This window comes from Panthera leo, chromosome D1 (assembly GCF_018350215.1).
Source record: "Panthera leo isolate Ple1 chromosome D1, P.leo_Ple1_pat1.1, whole genome shotgun sequence".
Classification (NCBI taxonomy): Eukaryota; Metazoa; Chordata; class Mammalia; order Carnivora; family Felidae; genus Panthera; species Panthera leo.
In genome coordinates this window covers 20,187,320-20,206,511 of record NC_056688.1, presented here as the reverse complement: position 1 = coordinate 20,206,511, position 19,192 = coordinate 20,187,320, and the positions used below count along the sequence as shown (strand labels likewise).

Here is a 19,192-nt window from a genome sequence, read left to right as displayed (position 1 = left end):
TCATGATCTCACGGCTCATGAGTCGGAGCCTCCCATCAGGCTCTGTGCTGACAGCTCAAAGCCTGGAGCCTGCTTCCGACCCTGTGTCGCCCTCTCTCTCTCTGCCCCTCCCCCACTCACGCTCTGTCTCTCCCTCTCTCTCTCCCAAAAACGATAATTAAATAAAAAAAAAAGTTAAAAAAAAATCAGGGCAGTATCGAAGACGATACCTGCCCCCACCCAAATCACTTACTGATGTTTGAGGTCATGTGGTCGATGGAACACCGTTGTGTTTCTCTGCTCCCCGAATCCCATTGAGATGAAAGTGAAGGACTAAAATGGATATAAATCCACCAGGACAAGAGAATGAGGGAGGAAACAAAGGAGAAAGAAAGGCTGACAAATGTTTGGGTGAAGCGAAGCAGATGCAGGAGAGACAACTGACTTGCCAAATTCTCTGGGATCTTGCAATTTTAAAATATGCAACGAGGGCCTTTTTGTAAGGAGTGAAAACCCCTTTAATGACAATTCCTAAGTGTTAGCTTTGGGCCGAGTTCTGAATGCCAAGCACCTGTATTTGCTGTATTTGTTTCTTTTGTTTTTTTTCAAGGCTGCTTTTTTTTTTTAATTTGATTTTTAAGTAATCTCTACACCCGGACATGGGGCTTGCCATATTTGTTTTCTTGTTTATTTTCACTTTCTCGCGGTGCACGTGCAATTCAACCGCCTCCTTGTGTAACGTGGGGGCACCTGTGACTTGAACAAGCCCCGGTTCTTAACGTCAAAACGGACGCGGTGAACCGTGTCTGTGCGTGTGTGTGCACGCCCACTGTGTGCGGGTGAGCTGCACAAAAACGGGGCTGTCTTGCGGCTGTGTGCAAACACTGTCTTTTTCTTTTCAAGGTGGAACCTCAAGAGGGATCTTTTTCTTGTGTCCCATCTCAAACAATGAATATTTTTTCCCCCAAATGCGGTATCGACCAGGTTAAAGACAGAGTCTTCTAAATCTAGTAAAGCTGAGCCCCCATTGCTTATGGATGGGGAGCCAGTTCGCGAAAAGTCTCAGGAACTGGAGGCGCCACAGATACAGCAAAACGCGGAGCAGAGACATGGTCTTAAAGCTGGGGAGTCAGGTGAAAATCTGTTTAAAAAAGATCTCAGGTTCTCCTGCTGGACGTTCCATGGAACGGCCCAGCTCCTCCCCCATCCCACAGGAGAAGGGAGTTTGAGAGGCCTTCTCTCTGAGGCTGTTTGATTTGCATTTCAAATTGGACTCCCCAACCCCTTTCCTCACCCAGCTCAGAGATCATGGGCCACTGCCCACCTCCCACTGACAGATGGGTGATTTAAGAATTCTCCTCCGGAGAAAGAGAACAGCTTCCGAGAAGAAGCCTACAGACGCTGACATTTGGGAAGGCCACTGTGAAAAAAAAAAAAGCTACAGAGAAACCCACCGTACAAAGCCATTTGCGAAAAGTAAGAGGAAAACAAATAGAAACAGAGATTTTGCAGGGAACCCTGTGATTAATATCCTCGGAGACATAAGGGAAGATATTGTACGATGTTTTGCAAAAGGAACAGATTAATAATAATAATAATAATAATAGCAGTTTTTATTGAAAATTTACTATGTACCAGGCTTGTATGAAAGCTAACTTTACCAGCATAGCATTCCTTTATTCCTCATTTAATGCCTATGAGTTGGGTACCATTATTTCCCCTCCATTTTATATATGAGACAGCTGAGGCACAGAGAGGTAAGGGAAGTGTCAAAGGTCATACACCCAGAAAGGCGTGTATACTAAATATATTGAATCCCTGATTTTAACAACTACCGTATTTATAACGTCCCCTGAGAGAGCCTTTGAAAAAAATTCTTGGAAAAACTCAATCAAAAACCATGAGAAAAACATGAAAAATAGAGGATCAATCCAGGATCAATATAACACATATATATACAAACGGGAAGAAAATAAAATGAAAGGAATTATTCTTTGTTTGTTTATTTATTTATTTATCTATTTTTGAAAGAGAGAGCATGGGCACATGCGGGGGGAAGGGGAGGGGGCAGAGAGAGCGGGAGAGAGACAGAATCCCAAGCAGTCTCCGTAGGTTGTCAGCATGGAGCCCAATGCAGGGCTCGGGCCCACAAACCATGAGATCATGACCTGAGTTGAAATCAAGAGTCGGATGCCCAGCTGACTGAGCTACCCAGCGCTCTGGAAGGAATTATTTTTAAATAGTATAATAACATTTCCTGACATTTAAATAAAATAGGCTTTCAGACTGAAATGAACAGAACAAGAGACTTGCAAACAAACACCCATCTGGGCACCCATCTTCATTCTGGGAATGAAGATAAGACCCTAAAAACTTTCAGAAAAAAGAGGTCACTTACAAAAGATGGGAATTAAATTTGGCATCAGATTTCTCAACAGTAACCCTGGGAAGCTGGAAGTCCATGGAGCCATGCCTTCTGAAATTTGAGTGAGAATCCTATCCAGCCTAACATTCTATACCCAGCCGAACCGTGAATCAAGCATGAGACACAGAATGCACAGGAACTGACAAGTGTTACCTATAGGAGGGAAACTGAGACCCGGGTGCGGGCAAGAGGCTGACTCTTCACCATATGCCATTTTGTTCTGTTTGTTTACCATACGCTTATATTATATTATCCCAATAAGTTTTTTAAAAGCTTTTTTACGTGGTCCTAATAATGACCTGGATTTGGAAGCCACCCATCTTAAGTTATAAAGCACTTGGGTGACGTCTTGTTCTTCACCAGTCCTCTCCCGCGTAAGCGTGAAATACACCTGGTCAGGGGGCAGGGGGAAAGGGAGGTCAACCGGAACCTGTTTGCACTGCTGATTCGAAGATCATCTGGAAGACAGTTCTTGGGCGCGCCAAAGCCAAGACTCATCATTAGGCCATTTGAATAAATACATGAGGGAATGAATGAATAAATGAGCAAGAAGCGGCCATGTGAGTCATCTGGGTGTGGGTGAGTAACAGGAAGAGAGCAAAGTTAGGGGAAATTACTTGGCATTACGAATCCTCCCTTGCAGAGAACTGACATGTTCTTCAGGGATATATCCTGAGTGCAGGGAGCCAGATCGCAATTCTGGATCTATTCTTGCCACCTTAATGTGAGAAGCTGCTGTCTGCTGTAGTTGATTTATCTGCATACCATCATTAAGTAGCATACAGATCAACGTCCAGATTTTTAATTGCCATTATCTGTCTCTGGAAGAAGAGAAACTCTATGTTTCCTGTGAAGCGTGAGCTATACCTGATTACAATTCTGCTCATACACTTGACGTAAGAAGAATATTAAAGCTCACTGCAGTCCTTAAGAGCTTATCTAATACACTAATTATTTTTAAGCCCTTTAGAAAGAGTTGGTGCTAAGTGAATAGTATGATGAATATGGTCAACTTTTTATGAATATGTTAGTAAGAATGTATTCCAAGCACTTTACCTGAATGATCACAGCTCGGTAGCATCAGCCTCTCGGAGAAGGATTAAAATAGTCTTTAATGTTGGATACAAACACCATACGGGGAATTACTGTCTTTCGCATTCTACCTGCCATAATCTCTGAAGACAGTTCTGCCCCTCTGCCCCCAAACACACACCAAGATCAGGATGGCACAACTTTTATAAAAATTTTCCCATGATAGGGGCACCTACGTGGCTCAGTCAGTTAAGCATCTGACTTTGGCTCAGGTCATAATCTCATGGTTCATGAGTTCGAGTCCCACGTGGGATGAGGACGAGCCCTGCTTGGGGTGAGCTCCACTTCTCTCTCTCTCTCTCTCTCTCTCTCTCTCTCTCTCTCCCTGCCCCTCGTGGAATTCTCTCTCTCTCTCTCCCTCTCTCTGCCCCTTGCTCACTCACTCTATCTAAAAAAAAAAAAATCCCATGACATAATTCCAGGAAAATGTATTATCAGAGTGATATGAAGATTATAGTTTACCTTCTTTGTAGAGCATAGGAAGTCTGGCATCAGAATCTTTAGGTTGGAATTTTGGCTCTAGATATTATTAGCTCTGGAGTCTTAGCAAATTAGTAGCCTTTCTGAGTCTCCGGTTTTGTTCTGTAAAATGAGGCAAAACCCTGCCTCATAGGGTTAAATGATTAAGTGAATGATTAAGTATACACACACACACACACACACACACACACACACACCATATGTATACATACGTAAATATTCCTTAGCATACAGTAACTGGTATATAGTAAGCGCTCAATAAATGCTAGTTACTATTAATATTATAAAACGTTTTTGTAATTTTCATAGTACTTTCAGATAAACTAACGCTAAGCTATAATTCCCACTCATTCTGCAGAGCAAAACTGAAAATACATGTGGGGAAGAACTGTGAAATCTGAACAGTGCTATGCAAATATAAAAGTGGTAATATCAAACTTATTATTGTATTTCCATAAAACAGAATGAAAAATTCATGTCATCACTCACTCTTAAGGGATGTTGTGATTACCAAAACATTAATGAATGGTTAAAGCACTTTTTAAGTCTATAAGACAATGATTATCATTGTGAGTGGAGAGGTAGAGGAAGTTATTGTATAATTTTTAAAGCTTTTATTAAGTTGGGTAGTAGGCAGCCTCTAAGATTGTCCCTAATGATTCCTGCCTCCTGCTGGTCCCCTCTCCTTGAATGTGGGCTGGAATGATTTGATTGCTTATAACAAATAGAATATGGCAACAAATGTCTCCTCTGAGTTTCCATCTTAGGCACTGTTTTGTGCTCCCTCTTGGATCCCTCACGCCGAGGGAAGCCAGCTGCCATGTGGTGATATAGCCCTGTGGAGAGGCCCACGTGGTGGCTGAGACCTGCCACCAACCACATGGTAAGCTGACAGGTGGATTCTCTGTGCCTCAGGTGAGCCTTCAGATCAGACCACAGCCCCATCCAGCAGTTTGATTCCACCTCATGAGAGTCCAGAGCTGCCCAGCTGAGCTCTGCCCGGATTCCTGCCTCCCAGACACTCCGAGATAAGATATGTTGGTTGTTTTGAGCTGCAGAGTTTAGAAGAGTTTGTTATGCAGCAATAGATGATTAGTAAAAAGTGTAATACATAAAATGCACAACCTGTAAGTATACAGCTTGACAAATTTCACAAAATGAACATGCCCCAACAGGCACCCAAATCAAGAAATAGAACAGGGGCACCTGGGAGGCTCAGTTGGTTAAGGGTCCAGCTCTTGATTTTGGCTCAAGTCATGAGCCAAACTCACCGTTTGTGAGTTTGAGCCCCAGATAGGGCTCCACACTAATGGCCCAGAGCCTGTTGGGGATTCTCTCTCTCTGCCCTTCCCCCAGTTATGCATGCATGCTCTCTCTCTCTCTCTCTCTCTCTCTCTGTCTCTCAAAATAAATAAATAAACTAAAAAAAAGAAAAGAAAAGAAATAGAACATAGTCAGCACCTTAGAAGCCTCCCTACGTTCCCTTCTACTCATCATCTCTTCCTCTGAGTAACCACTCTTTGGAATTCCGACAGTATAGACTAATTCTTTCTGTTTTTGTACTTATGTAAATAGAATGACGTAGTATATACTGTTTTGTGTCTGTCTTCTTTTGATCAGCGTTATATTCATATCTAGTTTCTTAAAAGTGTCCTCTAAACTGCCATTGTGTAATCACAGTATTTAAATTTTTTTTTTCCACGTTTTTAATTTATTTTTGGGACGGAGAGAGACAGAGCATGAATGGGGGAGGGGCAGAGAGAGAGGGAGACACAGAATCGGAAACAGGCTCCAGGTTCCGAGCCATCAGCCCAGAGCCTGACGCGGGGCTCGAACTCACAGACCGCGAGATCGTGACCTGGCTGAAGTCAGACGCTTAACCGACTGCGCCACCCAGGCGCCCCTGTAATCACAGTATTTAATCTATTCCAAATAACAGTAAAGAAGAGTGTGAATTTTTATATATGCAAAAAATGGGAGCATAAGTAGAGAGATATTGAGAAGCAATTCTGTATGTGGCCAAGAGTAGAAAAGATGAAGAAAAACTTTGAGGGAACTCATAAGAATGCTAGCGTGACACTCGATCAATAAAATTTTTGTTACATATATATCCTGGGAGGCAGTATAATATACCATTAAGGGTATGGATGTTAGAGTTAAAATGGCTGGGTTTGAACTGTGGCACCAGTCCTTACTAACTTTGTGATCTTGGACAAAGTCATCTCTCTGCATTTCAGTGTCTTTGTCTGTAGAGTGTGGGTAATAATAGTTAGTGCTTACCTTACAGGATTGTTGAGAAGATTAAAAATGGAAACGAATAGGGGTGCCTGGGTGGCTCAGTCAGTTAAGCGTCTGACTTCGGCTCAGGTCATGATCTCACAGTCCGTGGGTTCAAGCCCCGTGCCGGGCTCTGTGCTGACAGCTCAGAGCCTGGAGCCTGCTTAGGATTCTGTGTCTCCCTTTCTCTCTGTCCCTCCCCCGTTCATGCTCTGTCTCTGTCTCTCTCTCAAAAATGAATAAACATTACAAATTTTTTTAAAATGGAAATGAATAGAAATCAAGTAGCACAATGCCTTGCCCATAATAAGCATTCAAAAATTGCTAGTTATTGTTAAGAAATGTTTCCATAGAGGGGTTTTAAAATATACTGGATGGCGAATGTGTATTATCTATCATTTTGTCTCATGTAGGAAATGATTTGCCTGTGAGTAGAAAATACAGCTTTTTTGATTCTTTTTGTTTGTTTTGTGAACCTTGAAAAGAAAATAACCAGTGAGTTTATCAGCAAGATGAGTTAATCAAGGAATAGCAGAGGAATTGCAGTTTGGGACATGCAAAGCATGGTGAACCATAGGCAAGTCCAGACAACAAAGGAGAAGAATATTCTTTTCTAGAGGAAAGGAGGAAGTTGGGAGGGGCTGTTTTAAATGAAAGTCCATTGGACCAGAGCAAGAATTTGGGGTTTTGGTGACTTCTCATTGGCTGAGTTGCAGTGGTTCTCATTAGCTGAGTTGTTGCCGGGCAAAAAGAAAACCTTCCTTCTTCCTGCTGGGGTATGTAAAGTAAGTTTTGAGGAGTGGTACCTGCATAAGCACGTCCCTTCAGAACTTCCCAACTCCATTTTGGTTGACATTTTTTCTTTATTCATTTTCAAAGTTTCATGACTCTCCTCTCTATCCCTAGAGAAGGTGACTGAGGGAGAAAGAGATCTTCTCTTTGAAGATCATCTTCTCTTTGTTATTAGTTTTTATAGGAAGGTAGATGGGATAGATAATGGCTGAATTGCTGCTTTAATTTATCAGTGGATTTTTATCAGCGTAATCTCAATTTTCTATTGCCATGAATCCCTAACAACTGACTATTGCATTCTCAACTGTAAGACCGTGTCTGTTTTTAATTTCCTCCCTCTGTTCAAATCTCTGCCGAAGGTAATAAAAGATTTAGACTTAGAAAGAGACTTAGCATTTGAAATGAGACAGAGGCTATAAATAGACATGTCGATGAAATAGGTTAGTGAGGGATCTAGTTCTCAGAATCTCAGAATCAAAAGGCTCACATTCTTGTCTGATCTGTGTACGGACACAGACATGCTTGTAGGGTTCTCTGCACAGATTTTCCTACATGCACAAAAACGAATACGTGTATGGAAAATGGACTAGCGTGTTTCCAAGAACAGAATTCCGAGGGATAACAAGTGTATTTCTGAGCAGCAGGGTGATTGATCCCTGTGGACCAGGTCAGTATCCTTTCTCTGACAATTGTTGCTAGAGGTATCAGGATAAAACTCTTGCACAGTCAACAAAGTCAACCCCCAGTCTGTAGGACTGTGACACAGCTCACATGCCGTTTATGTGATATTACTGCCCATTCTGTGGGAACTTGTCAAGACCAAGGGTCCACGGTGATGTTCCAATCTGTCAAGTACTGAGGTCAGCTTTGCAACTGGTTTCCTAAGCAGTCAGGCTGCCATTTTCAGTCTTTGGAATGCCATCCCCTCAGTTATCACTGCTAAAATTCCAATCTGTTCTTCAGGGTCCAGTGCTCCCTTCGGCAGCACATTCACTAATAATCCTTCAAGGCCCAGGTGAAATACTTCCTCTTCTATGAAGCCATCCCTGATCACCTTGGTGATCTTCCTCTTCTTAATTCCCTTACCACTTCCTGACCGTCACGTTGATATTGATCACACACCGTCCTGAACTGGGTTTGTTGAATACCTGTTTTGTTTCTTTATTATCGTGATCTCTTTATAGACAAAAGACAATGACATTGATCTTTGTTTCCAGCAGCATCTAGTAGGGTAGCAGGAATGCCACTCATATTCGTCCAGCAAAGGTGAACTTCTAGCTACTCCCCTCTGGTTACCCACCATTTTGTCAATGTTTCTTTTTGGGGCACCCAGAATCTGAAGCATTGAGGATAAGGTGTTTGTTTAAGGACATTCCATAGAAGTCAGTATCGCTGATTATCCTACGACATAGAAGTCAATATCCCTAAGCATCTCCTGATTGTACAATACTAAAAAATTTGATCCTAACAGATATCAATATCTTGGAACAGTTTTGCTACGATTTCAGATTCTCAATGATAATAAGGGAACATGAACTATTTGATACGTTTCAGCAGACTGGTTTTAAATATGAGATTGTCCGGAAGGCAAGACAATGACCTTCTGCAGCCCTTCCCAAACTTGAGATTGTGGATTACGTATAGCCAGGACATTCCAGGATTTTGTAATTCAGTACGGTGCCGGCCTAGAACAAAGACTATACTTCAAGACTGAAAAGACCTTGAGATTTCTTTTGCTGATTCCTCAGTCCTTCTAAGCCATCTGTGATGGATTTTTGTTCCTTCCCTTTGTCTTTTCTTATTGACTCTCTGCTAAAACAATACTTCACAGCGCCTGAGTAATCGATTTGCTTCATAATAAATTCTACAAGTAAAATAAGGTTTTTGATCTCAAGGTAAACATCCATTTCAGTTGGAAAAAGTTAAAATCGTGAACTTAAGCTACTAAAATAGTATATGCTTCTCTTTCCTTGATAAGGTTCCTCTCAAACGTCTGACCATATTTTCTGATTCCTGTTGCCCTTGAAAACTAAATGTGCATCGTTTGAAATTTAGTATATAATCACAAGTGGCAACAAAGTGCTTATCAAGCTTAAATCCAAGGTCATCTATAATTCTTTGTCAATTATCATCCTTCTTGCTAATAGAAGAACTGCATTAAAGAGGAGGCATGGCTAAGCCTCTCTAAGTAAATTCTGCCCCCTTGTGGATTTAAACGTCCACAGATAGGAAAGAAATGTAACTGCCCGGGTCAGTTCCCTTGAATTCTTTCAAAAAGCACCTCAACAATCTTTAAAAGCAATGATAACAATGAAACCAAACTAGATCATTTGTGTAAATTGCATAAGAGATGATTGATGGTGACAAAACACACTATACTGACAATAGGATACATTTTATCTTATACTTTGCATCCCATTCAGCTAGGACAATGCCTTGGATATTAATGTATCAATTAATACTTCATACAATATTATAGTTAGAAAGGACTTTGATGTTGATTCAACATCCATGTATAAGGATCCCTCTTATAGCCCCTGACGCATCCCCAACTTGAATGATGCCGGTAATGGAAAATCCACGAAATAAGGGGGGTGCCTGGGGGGCTCAGTTGGTGAATCGTCTGACTCTTGGTTTTGGCTCAGGTCGCGATCTCACGGTTAGTGAATTTGAGCCCTGCATCTGGCTCTGTGCTGACAGTGCAGAGCCTGCTTGGAATTCTCTCTCTCTCTGTCTCTCTCTCTCTCTGCCCCTCCCCCACTCGTTCTCTCTGTCTCTCAAAAATAAATAAACACACATAAGTAAACAAACAAACAAACAAATGATACAGCTCATTCTCCTGTCAGACAGGACTGTTAGAAAGTCTGTCAACATAGGAAGCTGAAATGGGATAAGTCTTTTGTAAGAAAACCATATCATTTGAGAACTGGAAAGAGGTGTTGGAGATCTCCCAGTCTATCATTTTATGGTCCAAGCTATTATGCCATCTGGACCCAATCCTACCTTCTAGAAGAACACCCGACAAGTAACAATACTTGTTTTGCAGCCTTTTAAATGTTGGAAGGTAGGTACTACGCGGTCCCTTAGCCTCCCATCTTCCTAAGTTTTCCCCTATAATTGTGTCAACCCTTACTCACTGGATATGTTTTTCAGACCCCCTCCTCTGGCTAGCATCGAATACGATGGAAGTATGCCACCCCATATTTGGGACCTCAGACCTCTGTTAATGCAGCCCAGACTCTTGTCAGTTTTCTCCGCAGCCATATCACACTGGTGGTCACTATAAATCTTGTAGCCACCCAGGTCCCCTGGCCTTCCTGCTCTGGGCTTGCGTCTAGCTGTAACTTCTAACATTTGTCTCTATTAAATGTCATCTCACTTTTGGCTCAGGATCCCAGCTAGCAAGATAATTATATATCTTTTTTAAATTTATTATTTGAGAGAGAGAGAGCGGAGCAGGGGAGCGGGTGCCGAGCACGCACACGCACGAGAAAGAGACAGAGAGAGAGAGAGAGAGGGGGAGAGAGAGAGAGTCTCAAGCAGACTCATGGCCATGAGATCATGACCTGAGCCAAAACCAAGAGCCAGATGCTTAACCGACTGAGCCACCCAGGTGCCCCAAGATAATTATATATCATTTTATTTTATTTTATTTTATTTTATTTTATTTTATTTTATTTTATTTTAGAGAGAGAGAAAGCACATGAGCAGGGGAGAGGGGCAGAGGGAGAGAGAGAAAATCTTAAGCAGGCTTTACACTCAGTGTGGAGCCCAGTGTGGGGCTGGATCCCACAACCCTGGGATCATGACCCGAGCTGAAATCAAGAGTCGGACGCTCAACCGACTGAGCCACCCAGGCGCCCCAAGGGAGGCGATCACTTTTAATCCATCTGTGTTTAGTCTGAAGATGTCTTCAATTGCCTTCTGTAGTGTGAGGCTCTCCGTTCCCCTCTTCCTCTGACCTTCCCCCACTAGCTCAGGCTCTTAGGCTCCTTCTTCACTCACCCCTCCCCCACTCCATCTTCCTGTTCCCTCTTCCTTCCTCTTCCTTCTCCCTTTCTCTCTTTTCATCCCCCAAACCAACCCACAGACGGGAGAGGGGGAGGAAGTTCAATATCTGGCCCCCTGACCCGAGCCACCTCTCAGGCTGCCACCTGGGTCCTTGCACACGCACACCACGAATTTTAGGGACTTCAAGAACAAACAGTCGCCTCTGGGGGGACACAAGTAAGAAGTCACCCGCACTTTCAGATGCCTGAAATTCCACTGATGACCCACAAGCCTCACTGAGTTGGCTGTAGGCTTTCTCTAAATATCAAATATATGTTTGTGTTTGAGAAGACACGAGAGCATATCAGTTGCTTAGTAGGTCACAGTGAATGTGGTTTTCCTTTTCCGAAGACCTCATAAAGGGAAATGGCCCAAGAGATTCTGGGGTGGAACTGGGAGTAGGTTGGGAAGGCAAAATATATAGAAGAGAGACTTCTCTAGTTGTCAGTGAGGGAGCTTGAAGGAGGGGACAGGAGAAGACCATGCTGCATTCTGTTCAAGTTGCCCCTACACCACTTCTGGGCTGCGCAGGAGAAGCATGTCTGTCTTTCCAGAACTATCTCAATCCCACTTATCACCAGAGCCTCCTTCACCCACTCTTGTCAGAAACGATCTTCCAGGGGCGCCTGGCTGGCACAATCAGTAGAGCACGTGACTTCATCGCGGGGTTGTAAGTTTGAGCCCCATGTTGGGTGTAGAAGAGATTACTTAAAAATAAAAAAACCTTAAAAAAAATAAATGAGCTTCCATATAGTATTATTAACTTTCTTAGGTGTGATATTATTGCTGTGTAGAAGAATGCCCTTCGTTGGTTTTTTTTTTTTTTTTTTTTTTTTTTTGGTGTTTATTTAGAGAGTGAGTGTGTGTGCAAGCTGGGGAGGGGCAGAGAGAGAGAGAGAATCCCAAGCAGGCTCCATGATGGCAGTGCAGCACCTGACTCAGGGCTTGAACTCACAAACCATGAGATCACGACCCGAGCCGAAATCAAGAGCCGGACGCTTAACCAACTGAGCCACCTAGGCGCCCCGAGAATGCCCTTAGTTTTCAGAGGTGCTTGCTGAAACATTTAGAGGTTAAATGTTCTGCTATCTGCGACTTACTTTCAACCAGTGCAGCAAAAAATACACATATAGAGAGAGAGAGACAAAGCAAATACGGCCAAATACTAACAGTTATCCAGCAAAATGACTTCCAAACTCCTCGCCATCCTGCTTTATCTCCTCAGCATGTTCTTCTGGTTTTTCTTGCCTTTTGAAGTACAGTTGTAGAATTATGAATAATAATAATTACCATGTGTGACTGGTTACTGTACACCGTGTATCTGTGCTAGGCACTTTACATACATCATATATAATCCTACAACAGTCTTTCCGGGTTGATGTTTTTCTTCTCGTTTCGCAGGGAGGAAAAATGACGTGGAGTGGTCAGGAAATTAATTGGACTTATGGGTACTGTTTAAGTCCCTGTTGATCTGACTCCAAAGTTTATGCTCTTTCTATTACATCATGCAGTCTCTTGAATTGTACATAGTGTTCCAGAAACAGCCAGGAAGGCGCATGCCTGCAAACACACACACACACACACACACACACACACACACACACACACACACAGAATTGTATGTATGTCATTAGTCTAGAAATCAGGAGGCCTTTGGGTGAGTCACTTCTCTCTGAGCCTCGGTTTCTGGATCTATAACACAAGAGAAGTTGATTTAAAAATATCCCAAGTCCTTTTTATTTTCCTGACGGACATTTGATGATTTTGATTCTCATGAGGCTTTCTGGAACATGTGAAGGGAAATACAAGAAAATTCTCTTCCCGTTCAGGTAAGCGAACAGGCCCATTGAGAAAAACACGATCCCTAGTGGAAGGAGGCGTTACCCACCCCAGAAGCCCATTGGTGGGGGCCCCACTGTACATGGAACGGGGTGAGGTCACAGCTCCTGTACCCGACATCAGGGAGTGACTCTAACTGCCGCTCTCTAACTTTGTTACTTGCAAACTGCGTGTCTACACAGCCTGGTAAATAGCTCAAGTCTTACCAAAAAAAAGCACCTATCTATCGTTGACCTGTGCACCAATCACTGTGGCCTCTCCTAGGTGGAGGCACCAGGGAGCCTTGGGTGCCTGTGTCGACGACAAGTGCTGGAGGGCCCATCCTTGGCGGGGAGTGAGCGTGCAGACTTAACCATGAGGTCCTAGGGCACCTTGCACCCCGTGGGCATCAGGGAGTACTTGAGAAACTGAAGAATTCTCCGTTAGGGAAATAAGAGAGAAGTAGATACTTTAAATGCAGCATCCTGGTTGCTGTGAAAAGCTCTCCTGGTCTTTTGCCTCCTTGAATCCGCGAGAGCAAGATGGGTACGAGCAGCGCTAGAAGAGCCCTTCGAGAAAGTTCGCCAAGTTCTTGCTCTTGCCGCGTCTGCCCAAGCTGACAGAGTTGTCTGTATGTCATTGGTTTGATCCAGAAATATGGCCTCCACATGTGATGGGACACAAGCGTGTGAGGAATATAGGCTTCGTGTGGTTGGACTGCATGAACCTGCTTGAATGGATCGTCCAAGACATCTGTCTACCTGACAGCAGAAACGATGCTGGCTCTCTGAGCATAAAAGTGGTTAAAGGCTCAGATTCCGTCTGTTTTCGTGTGAATGGAACAGTCAACTGGTTATAGAAACCTCCTTTTTAAAATTTACTATTATCTCTTCAGCGGATTTACCTTCGAAACAGATATCTTATGTCCCTCAGTTATATAAAAGTATTTATGCTGGAAAACCAAACGTTACCCCTGCCCCATCTCTTTAAAGGAGGTTCAAGAGAATCTTTAGGGGGCGCCTGGGTGGCTCAGTCGGTTAAGTATCCGACTTCAGCTCAGGTTGTGATCTCATGGTTTGTGAGTTCGAGCCCCACGTCGGGCTCTGTGCTAACAGTTCAGAGCCTGGAGCCTGCTTCGGATTCTGTGTCTCCCTTGCTCTCTGCCCCTTGCCCACTCGTGCTGTCTCTATCTCTCATAAATAAATAAAATTAAAAAAAAATTTTTTTAAAGAGAATCTTTAGTAAATATAAATGCCCGTTAGAGAATAAAACCTTAAACTCATCTTAGCCAAAGGTGGGCAGCCATCATCTGAGGAAAAGATAAAACAGAAATCCTGGAGGACCTGGGTGGCTCAGTCAGTTAAGCGTCTGACTTCGGCTCAGGTCAGGGTCTCACAGTTCACGAGTTCTAGCCCCACATCGGGCCCTGCACTGAAAGCTCAGACCCTGGAGCCTGCTTTGGATTCTCTGTCTCCCTCTCTGTCTCTCTACCCCTCTCCCGCTTGTGCCCTCTCTCTCAAAAATAAATAAACATTAAAAACAAAGAGAAAACAAAAATCCTCCTTCTAGTAGAGGAAAGTAGGGGAAGGCAACTGACGTTTTGGGGGGGGGGAGACTCCCATGTGCCATCACACTGCTGGGTGCCTTACCTCCAGTGTCTTGGTTAATTCCCATTTTGCAGATGAGAACACTGAGGTTCAGAGAGGCTAATTCTCCCAAGCTCAGGCTCCCAAAGGTCCTGTGGTAAGTGCCTGAGTTGCACGCAGAAGCCTTCCCTCAGGGAGAGCCCAAGGCTTCCATGACTGCCTCTTGCACGGGCACACAGAGAGGATTTGCACCCCTGCTACCTTCCAGCACCTCCCCGCCACCAATACCACGAGTGTCCCAGACACCCAGTGGAGACTTCCGTTGACCCTTGAACAACACCGGTTTGAATCGTGTGGATCCACTTATATGTGGATTTCTGACAGTGCAGTAGTGTGCAAGTGTTTTCTCTGTGATTTTCTTAGTGTTTTCTTTTTCCCCGGCTGACTTTATTGCAAGAATATAGCGTATAATACGCATAACATGTAGACTATGTGTTAAATGATTGTGTTGTCGGTAAAGATTTCCGTCAATGGTAGGCGGCTAGCGGTTAAGTTTTGGGGGAGGCAAAAGTTATACGTGGATTTTGGACTGCGAGGGGCACGGATGTCCCTAACCCTGCTTTGTTCCAGATCAGCTGTATCTTCCTACTACCAGTTCTGCCGCTAACTCTGTGACTTAACATTTCAATTCTCTGGGTTGTGGTTTCCTCCTAAGTTAAGTTTTGATGATCTCTTAAGGTCTTTCTTTTTTTTTTTTTTTTAAGACTTATAATTTTTTCTTAATGTTTATTTTTGAGAGAGAGACACACACACACACAAAGTGTGAGCAGGGGAGGAACAGAGAGAGAGAGAGAGAGAGAGAGGGAGACACAGAATCCGAAACAGGCTCCAGGCTCTGAGCCGTCAGCACAGAGCCCGACGCGGGGCTCGAACCCACGGACCGTGAGATCATGACCTGAGCCGAAGTCGGACGCTTAACCGACTGAGCCACCCAGGTGCCCCTCCTACAGTCTTTCTCGATGAAGATGAAACCTTCGATGCCCGGGAGCCCACGGCTGGCTTTTCCCACTCACCCACCAGGCAGTGGACAGACACATGCTTGGCCGTCCCCTTACACACTGCCAAGCCTGAGAATTATAAATAGAGCCCAGGCACCTGTGTGTTCAGGCCATCGGCCACAGGGGAGGGGTGGGGGGAGCACAGAAGGAGCAATTTGGGAAATTTGCAGGGATCCCAGCGAACCCCTGAAGTCTGAGATTCCCTGCCTTGGTGGAGTCATTTGTATCCGCTGGCTGGCCCCCTCCCTGCCCTGCTGTATTTAATTCTGGATATGGTATAAATAGAACTTGGCACTCTGGTGAAGTACACCACCCTCCGCTTTGTTCCTTTCCTTTGGGGACAGCAACCAAATCTGAGCCTTTGAGTCCCTCTAGTGGCTCCAATCGGCAACTTGCCTGGTTGTTTCTTGGCCTGTATTTAACGTAGAGTGCCTACTGTATGCACCAGATCGGTGCTGGGTTCTCTAGCTTTGCCAGGGGTGTGGGATGCTGGTTTCATTTGATCACTGTTGTGTTCAGGGGAAAGTGAGCAGGGGGAGAAGGCGGAAGTCCTTCTTGGGCTAATCTCCCTGCTGCTCTATAGGAAGTGTGCTTTCCCGGGACAGGGGGAGGATGGGTTTTGTATGGGCTATTTCTGCCTTTAAGTGATTTGTAGGACCTCAGGGCGACTCCTTTATCCCTGGGCCTCAGTTCGCTCAGGGTGAAAGGAGTACACAGGTTAAATCTGAGTCAGTCCAACAACTATTTAGTGAGCACCTGCGATGTGAGAGACCCTGAGCCGAGTGCATTAAGAACGTAGCGGTGGATGGTACCTAACCTCAAGGAGCCTAGAGGCTAATGGGAGAACCGGGTGTCCGGGAAGCCGCATACGACACAGGGCGGACGCGGCACAGAATGGCCGTCAGGGCGTGAGCTTTGCCGCGAGACAGATCTGGGGTTGAGCCCCCGATCTGGCACCTTTAGCGGCGTGATCTTGAGCAAAGTGCTGAGCTCCTCTTCCTGTTTCATCCCTAGAGGCGGATAACAACGCTTTCTTCATGGGGTTGAGGGCTCAGCGTTCAGCCAAGGCACACAAAGGGCTCACAAAACCGCGGCCACCCTCAACGCGGTTTAAGTTCTAAACAGAAAGAACAGAAACCTTACTGGGAGCGTCAGTAAGACTCCGGAAGGGGCTTATCCCGTTGGTTCTGAAGGCCCCTTCTTAGGCCCAATGGGTTTCTGTGGTCTCCTTTCTTTGCCTCCGAGCTTGGGAATCCACCTGCTGCTTCTCCAGGGTGGATGCCTCTGGGGGTCCCGCCCCGCCACCTCAAACCAGTCTGCCTCCCCGGAGAGGGAACTACAGTCTCTCCTGCCCCCTTCTTCCTTCTTTCAGGCTCTTTTCCTTCCCACAGAGTTACTGCTAATCTATCTTGGGAAATGAACACAGAATAAAAAAGGTAGCTTACGTGCTTCCGTTAAGTCATGATCCTTGATGCTTAGTGCTTAAAACTCTCTGAACTGGCAGAGTGAGTTCTCCCCGGGAAAGGGGACTTCGTAGAAACCCTGACGCTGGGGGCTATTGCAACTCAGAGGTTGTATGATTCTGTTACATTGTGAATGAGGCACGGGGACATTGTAAGTGACTAGAAAGAGAAAGAGACCATTTTCACGCTGAGCTTCTTGGTCACTGTGTAAGGAGACAAAGGAGGACCTTACAGCCCACCTTAACGCCAGACACATCACACCTAGAGTCCAGGGGAAGTTCTTTAATTCTGTGGATTTAATGGCCAACAATGTCTGAGATTAATAGGAAGGAAAGAAGGTGAGCTTTGGAACCCGAAGTTGCTGATGGAATACCGTTCCTGGAACAAGATGAAAATTAGGGGCGCCTGGGTGGCTCGGTCGGTTAGGCGTCCAACCTCGGCTCAGGTCATAATCTCACAGCTCATGAGTTCAAGCCCCGCATCGGACTCTGGGCTGACAGCTCAGAGCCTGGAGCCTGCTTTGGACTCTGTGTCTCCCTCTCTCTCTGCCCCTTCCCCGCTCACGTTCTGTCTCTCTTAAAAATAAATAAACACTTAAAAAATATTTTTAAAAAGATGAAAATTAGAGGTAAAGAAAGTCAAAAATGGAACCGAAATCCCGGTGGCCAAAGGGATACCGGATGGGTGGAGGGACGGGATCCAAATGTGGGAACTTGGAATTTCACTTTGGATAGGAAGGGTTGCCTCTACATTTTGAAGCCATGTGGTGTGAAACTATAAAGAATGGAAGACAGAAGTTGGGGTTAAGAGAATGCGTGTCCCTAAAGGAAGTAGTAACTGCCTATAAGAGCCCACTTATTCTCTGAGGCATCCTGCACTCCCTGTAGGTCTGTGGGGGGATCGCCTGTCTCTAAGATGGCTCAAGGAGGGAAAGTGGTACCTAGAGCCTGTTCTGGGGAGGATGCCAACCCCTGCCTTTCTCCCTCGGTCTCTGTTCTTAAGGAAGCCTCTGCTGGTAAGGGAGAGAAGGTTCAGATCACACAGTTGTTGACCTGAGTCATTTCGTCACTCATAAAAAACCAATAAGGTAGGTAAGAGTGTAATCTGGGGGGCCATGGAAGATACAATGAATTCAGTTAATGGAGGAACCACTGTCCGATTCCAGGATTTCCGGTGCTTCTGGTCTAGGGTTCTTCGGACACCTTGATTTGCCCCTTGCCTGCAGGAACATCCAATAATTATTATTTGTAATATTTGCTTCCTATACGTTGCTACCCAGTTTCTGCATTACTCACTAGAGGCTCTTCTTTTCCAGTGTCCTACTATGCTGGAACCTTGGGGACTCACACTGAGATCAAGAGAGTGGCAGAGGAAAGGGTCACCTTGCCCTGTCACCATCAACTGGGGCTTCCGGAAAAAGACACGCTGGATATCGAATGGCTGCTCACCGACAACGAAGGGAACCAAAAAGTGGTGAGTGTGCAACTGGCCAGACCCCTCGCCTCCCCCGGCTCCCCTCCCCACCCTCCTACAGTCGCCTTCCCTCAGTCCTCCAGTTTTCTGTTTCTTCCATCTGGCTTATAGTTGAAAGACTTCAGATACAAACATTATAAATAAGAAAAGGTATTTGGGTCTTAAGAGAGTCTGTGCTCTTTGGGCAAGCAAACACTCCTAGGAAGCCACCTATCATTTGCCCGAGGAGGGAATCTGCAGTATTAGTGTCTTTCCTAAGAAGGGAGCTAAGATACGGTAGCTTGACTCCCTAGCCAAGTGGCCAGAACCCCAAATCTATACTAGGAAGCCTGCTCCTCCCCATCCTCTGAAACCATTACCACCTGCCTACATTTAAGTTTTGCACAAAGCCATGACTCGCAAGCTCAGAGATTGTATATAATACGACAAACCACATACGATGCAGGACGGGACTGAAAATGTTAACGCTTCAATAATTGGCCAGCAGAAGAATTGATATGGGTTCTGGAGTCGGAAGAATGAAGGAACTGACCCTGGGTCTTCGGTGCTCAGGATGGGAGGTCCGTTGGTGTTTCTGTGCTTTTGGGGCAGTGTCAACAGAGCTTGTAGTGAGTGCTTTGCTCCCAATGATCCGCTGGGCTGGTCTCTACCGAGCGAGAACTAAGTTAGCTACTGTATTATCCTGTCTGACTTGGCTGC

At 44.9% G+C, this 19,192-nt stretch overlaps 1 protein-coding gene across 1 annotated transcript in view; it reads left to right on the top strand.

The window, feature by feature from the left end:
* LOC122199661 (CXADR like membrane protein) overlaps nucleotides 1-19,192 on the top strand; it is a 97,437-nt gene that overhangs the window by 54,197 nt on the left and 24,048 nt on the right. Inside the window, 1 exon segment of the mRNA XM_042904915.1 lies at nucleotides 18,336-18,493. Within this exon segment, the coding sequence (XP_042760849.1) occupies nucleotides 18,336-18,493 (158 nt within the window).